A 4,878-nucleotide genomic window follows, 5' to 3' on the forward strand; every position below is an offset into this window, starting at 1 on the left:
GCAATAAGCTGTTAAGTCGAGACAGACACATACACACACAGACACACAATTAAAGTCTGTTGAGCCCAAGTACTAGCGTACTCGGGGATAAGTTGTGTATCAATAGAGTAATTGCAAAATGTATGGTTGAGTGTCATGAAATGAACACTGTCACCACATTTAAACTCGGAAATTTGTCATTACTGGCAACAGACTAAGTTTAAGTACTCGAATGTGCTAGTTTATGTATCCCTGATAGCTGATTAAGTTTACAAGGGTTAGTGTTGGGGAGTGCACGGTAGGCCCCGTCACATTGGCAACTATTCCGCTTCTTCTAAGGCCGCGCAATAGCGGGCCGACCCCAGTAAATGTTTGGATCTCCGGCGAAACTCTTTTCAAACTTGTGCTCCGATACTTTTTGTAACAATAGATAGCATTTTTTGTGTGCAGATTTTGCTTCTGTAACTTTTCAACAGTATTATTCATATACGCGCCTTGATTGAATACTTTCTTGCTTCGATTTAAAATTTCTCATCAACCTCGTAACGAGGAAGACCGGATGGCTGACAGTCTCCCGATTCTTTGTGACGAAGTTAGCCCGATTGTAGGGTAATCGGACACACAATCTTTTTCAGAAGCCAAACGTGTATCAATCACGGCTGTATTTTATGTTGTTTTTAACTGCAAAAAACTGTTCGGGAATTTGGAAAAGATGGGTGATTTATTAGTGCGGTTGAAAATGGCCTCACAAGATCTCGTTCGTAACTCGGAACCGTTAGAATGATGTTCTTCGTTACGATGTTGAAAAAGAGTCGTCAAAGTCGCTTTACAGTTTCGTGCAAGTTCTTAAAAACGGCAGTGTTTATTTCACTTCTTTAAAAGACATTTCTGCATTACTTTCGGGCAGTCGAGATGCTACTATTTTGCAGCGTTGTTTTGATTTGTGTTTCTTCATTGTCAACGTCACGCGGACCCGACTCGTCGCCATCTTTGTAACGATGCTGATGCGATGTCAAAAGATTGCCGTGTGCTTGAATCTTTTTTTATTTAGCCTTTTGATTTCAAAGAATAATCCGGTTTTTTTTTCTTTGTGTATTGTTCTGAAAGTGCTGAACCAGTCGCCTGTCTACCCTGCCCCTAACCAGTCGCCTGACGGTCCTGCCCCAGACAAGTCACCTGTCTACCCTGCCCCAGACAAGTCACCTGACGGTCCTGCCCCAGACAAGTCACCTGTCTACCCTGCCCCAGACAAGTCACCTGTCTACCCTGCTCCAGACAAGTCACCTGTCTACCCTGCTCCAGACAAGTCACCTGTCTACCCTGCTCCAGACAAGTCACCTGTCTACCCTGCTCCAGACAAGTCACCTGTCTACCCTGCTCCAGACAAGTCACCTGTCTACCCTGCTCCAGACAAGTCACCTGTCTACCCTGCCCCAGACAAGTCACCTGTCTACCCTGCTCCAGACAAGTCACCTGTCTACCCTGCCCCAGACAAGTCACCTGTCTACCCTGCTCCAGACAAGTCACCTGACGGTCCTGCCCCAGACAAGTCACCTGACGGTCCTGCCCCAGACAAGTCACCTGTCTACCCTGCTCCAGACAAGTCACCTGACGGTCCTGCCCCAGACAAGTCACCTGACGGTCCTGCCCCAGACAAGTCACCTGTCTACCCTGCTCCAGACAAGTCACCTGACGGTCCTGCCCCAGACAAGTCACCTGTCTACCCTGCTCCAGACAAGTCACCTGACGGTCCTGCCCCAGACAAGTCACCTGTCTACCCTGCTCCAGACAAGTCACCTGTCTACCCTGCTCCAGACAAGTCACCTGTCTACCCTGCTCTAGACAAGTCACCTGACGGTCCTGCCCCAGACAAGTCACCTGTCTACCCTGCTCCAGACAAGTCACCTGACGGTCCTGCCCCAGACAAGTCACCTGTCTACCCTGCTCCAGACAAGTCACCTGACGGTCCTGCCCCAGACAAGTCACCTGTCTACCCTGCTCCAGACAAGTCACCTGACGGTCCTGCCCCAGACAAGTCACCTGACGGTCCTGCCCCAGACAAGTCACCTGTCTACCCTGCTCTAGACAAGTCACCTGACGGTCCTGCCCCAGACAAGTCACCTGTCTACCCTGCTCTAGACAAGTCACCTGACGGTCCTGCCCCAGACAAGTCACCTGTCTACCCTGCTCCAGACAAGTCACCTGACGGTCCTGCCCCAGACAAGTCACCTGACGGTCCTGCCCCAGACAAGTCACCTGTCTACCCTGCTCCAGACAAGTCACCTGACGGTCCTGCCCCAGACAAGTCACCTGACGGTCCTGCCCCAGACAAGTCACCTGTCTACCCTGCTCCAGACAAGTCACCTGACGGTCCTGCCCCAGACAAGTCACCTGTCTACCCTGCCCCTAACCAGTCACCTGACGGTCCTGCCCCAGACAAGTCACCTGTCTACCCTGCTCCAGACAAGTCACCTGTCTACCCTGCTCCAGACAAGTCACCTGTCTACCCTGCTCCAGACAAGTCACCTGACGGTCCTGCCCCAGACAAGTCACCCGTCTACCCTGCTCCAGACAAGTCGCCTGACGGTCCTGCCCAGACAAGTCACCTGTCTACCCTGCTCCAGACAAGTCACCTGTCTACCCTGCTCCAGACAAGTCACCTGTCTACCCTGCTCCAGACAAGTCACCTGTCTACCCTGCTCCAGACAAGTCACCTGACGGTCCTGCCCCAGACAAGTCACCTGTCTACCCTGCTCCAGACAAGTCACCTGACGGTCCTGCCCCAGACAAGTCACCTGTCTACCCTGCTCCAGACAAGTCACCTGTCTACCCTGCTCCAGACAAGTCACCTGTCTACCCTGCTCCAGACAAGTCACCTGTCTACCCTGCTCCAGACAAGTCACCTGACGGTCCTGCCCCAGACAAGTCACCTGTCTACCCTGCTCCTGACAAGTCACCTGACGGTCCTGCCCCAGACAAGTCACCTGTCTACCCTGCTCCTGACAAGTCACCTGTCTACCCTGCCCCAGACAAGTCACCTGACGGTCCTGCCCCAGACAAGTCACCTGTCTACCCTGCTCCAGACAAGTCACCTGTCTACCCTGCTCTAGACAAGTCACCTGACGGTCCTGCCCCAGACAAGTCACCTGTCTACCCTGCTCCAGACAAGTCGCCTGACGGTCCTGCCCCAGACAAGTCACCTGTCTACCCGGCTCCAGACAAGTCACCTGTCTACCCGGCTCCAGACAAGTCGTCTGATTGTCCTGCCCCAGACAAGTCACCTGTCTACCCGGCTCCAGACAAGTCGTCTGATTGTCCTGCCCCAGACAAGTCACCTGTCTACCCGGCTCCAGACAAGTCGTCTGATTGTCCTGCCCCAGACAAGTCGCCTGTCTACCATGCCCCAGACCAGTCGCCTGACTGCCCTGCCCAAGACCAGTCCCCTGACTGCCCTGACCCAGACCAGTCGCCTGTCTACCCTGACACAGACCAGTCGCCCGACTGCCCTTCCCTGCCCCCTTCAATCTCGCCAACCAATACTTCTCAAGTGAGTGAAGGATGCTTCATTGAAGTACCTTTGCTTGGTCGTCAGAGAACTGTCTTTTTCTACGCCAAAGTTATTGACGTTGACAGTAGCTTCTTCACTATCTGAAGCTGAAGCCATGTATGGGCAGACAAGGCATGGCTCCCTGCCAGCAGCGAGCACAAAGCTGTTCCAGCACCCAGACTAGCCCCTGGTCGAGGCATTGCATTTGTTTTTGACAAGTGAATGTTTTTCAGCCACATTAACTGACATTTCATACTGACTTTTTTGTACATTCTTAGTATCACTTTTTTGGATTTTTTTTTACTTTGACTTTCAAAAATTTCACTTTGCCCTTAGATTTTTTTTCCTTTCTTTTTATTGCAAGTAAATAATGGATAAAACAATATGTGTTATTAACATATTGTTGTGTGTTCCTTTCTTGGACTTGGATTTTGATTTTGGTTCACTTTCATCAACTATTTCAAATTATTCTCAGTTGAGTTGCCTTTGGGGTTCCATGCTACATGCTCATCAATATCTATTTGTTCTGATACTATTTTGCACTCTTGTTATTCTCATTACTGTTGGGGGAGTAACACTGGGAAATGTAACCAAAAAGATTAAGAAGTTTGAAGGAAAGGAGTTCAAGTTTCTTGTTTAGAGAATTTTTTTCTGATTTGTATTTTTGACTTTGGCCTCAAAATATGTTTTCTTTTAATCCTAATTTTGCATTGAATTAATGAATAAAGCAATTTATATTTATTAACCTGTTGTTCTGTGTTAGCTTTTTGACTTGAATGTTGACTGTGGTTCATTTTGATCAGATAAATCAAAGTATGCTTTGCCGAGTTGCTTTTTGGGTTCCATGTTACATCGGAGATGGTATTGCATAATCATCAATATCTATTTAGATAAAAGTAATTTGCACCATTTAAATTATCCACACTGTTTGGGGAGTGATACTGGTAAATGTTGATTAGGAAATGTTACAAAATATTAACAGATACTTTTATAGGAAAAACAGAATTGGTGTTGTTTTCTATTACAAAACTCACTTTAAAGTGTTTTATCTTTTTTTTTTCTTTCAAGTTTTACTTTGGGAGGGTGTTGAGAGTAGTTGTTGCAGCAAAACTGCATAGAACAATGTTAAAAAAGAGAGAAAAACTGACTTTAAGAGATGTTTTTAGTGTGATTTTTGTTTCCATGTTACACGCGTTATTTTGTTCATTTATGAACTTTGTCATAACTTTATGCACAAAGTTATAACTGGATTAGCTTTTTTTTTACAACATCATGTGGAAGAACATTTGTATCTTTCTATTTACATCTCATTTGAACTTTCTTGTGGGCATTTAATTTTTGACACCTATGTC

General features: G+C 47.5%; 1 protein-coding gene across 1 annotated transcript; it reads left to right on the plus strand.

The window, feature by feature from the left end:
• The first annotated feature begins 691 nt into the window (after nucleotides 1–691).
• Nucleotides 692–3,631, plus strand: LOC138977334 (uncharacterized). Its single transcript, XM_070350233.1, has 3 exons — nucleotides 692–695; nucleotides 2,335–2,580; nucleotides 3,090–3,631. Exons 1-3 carry the CDS (start codon nucleotides 692–694, stop codon nucleotides 3,629–3,631), a joined length of 792 nt encoding a protein of 263 aa, XP_070206334.1.
• The last annotated feature ends 1,247 nt before the right edge of the window (nucleotides 3,632–4,878 follow it).

Source organism: Littorina saxatilis, linkage group LG9 (genome assembly GCF_037325665.1).
Source record: "Littorina saxatilis isolate snail1 linkage group LG9, US_GU_Lsax_2.0, whole genome shotgun sequence".
Taxonomy (NCBI): domain Eukaryota; kingdom Metazoa; phylum Mollusca; class Gastropoda; order Littorinimorpha; family Littorinidae; genus Littorina; species Littorina saxatilis.

What these genes read in the sequence shown, in the direction of transcription:
- LOC138977334 (XM_070350233.1), top strand. An exon ending in TGACGGTCCTGCCCAGACAA is followed by an intron (nt 2,581 to 3,089) that starts GTCACCTGTCTA and finishes ACCCTGCTCTAG; the next exon opens with ACAAGTCACCTGACGGTCCT.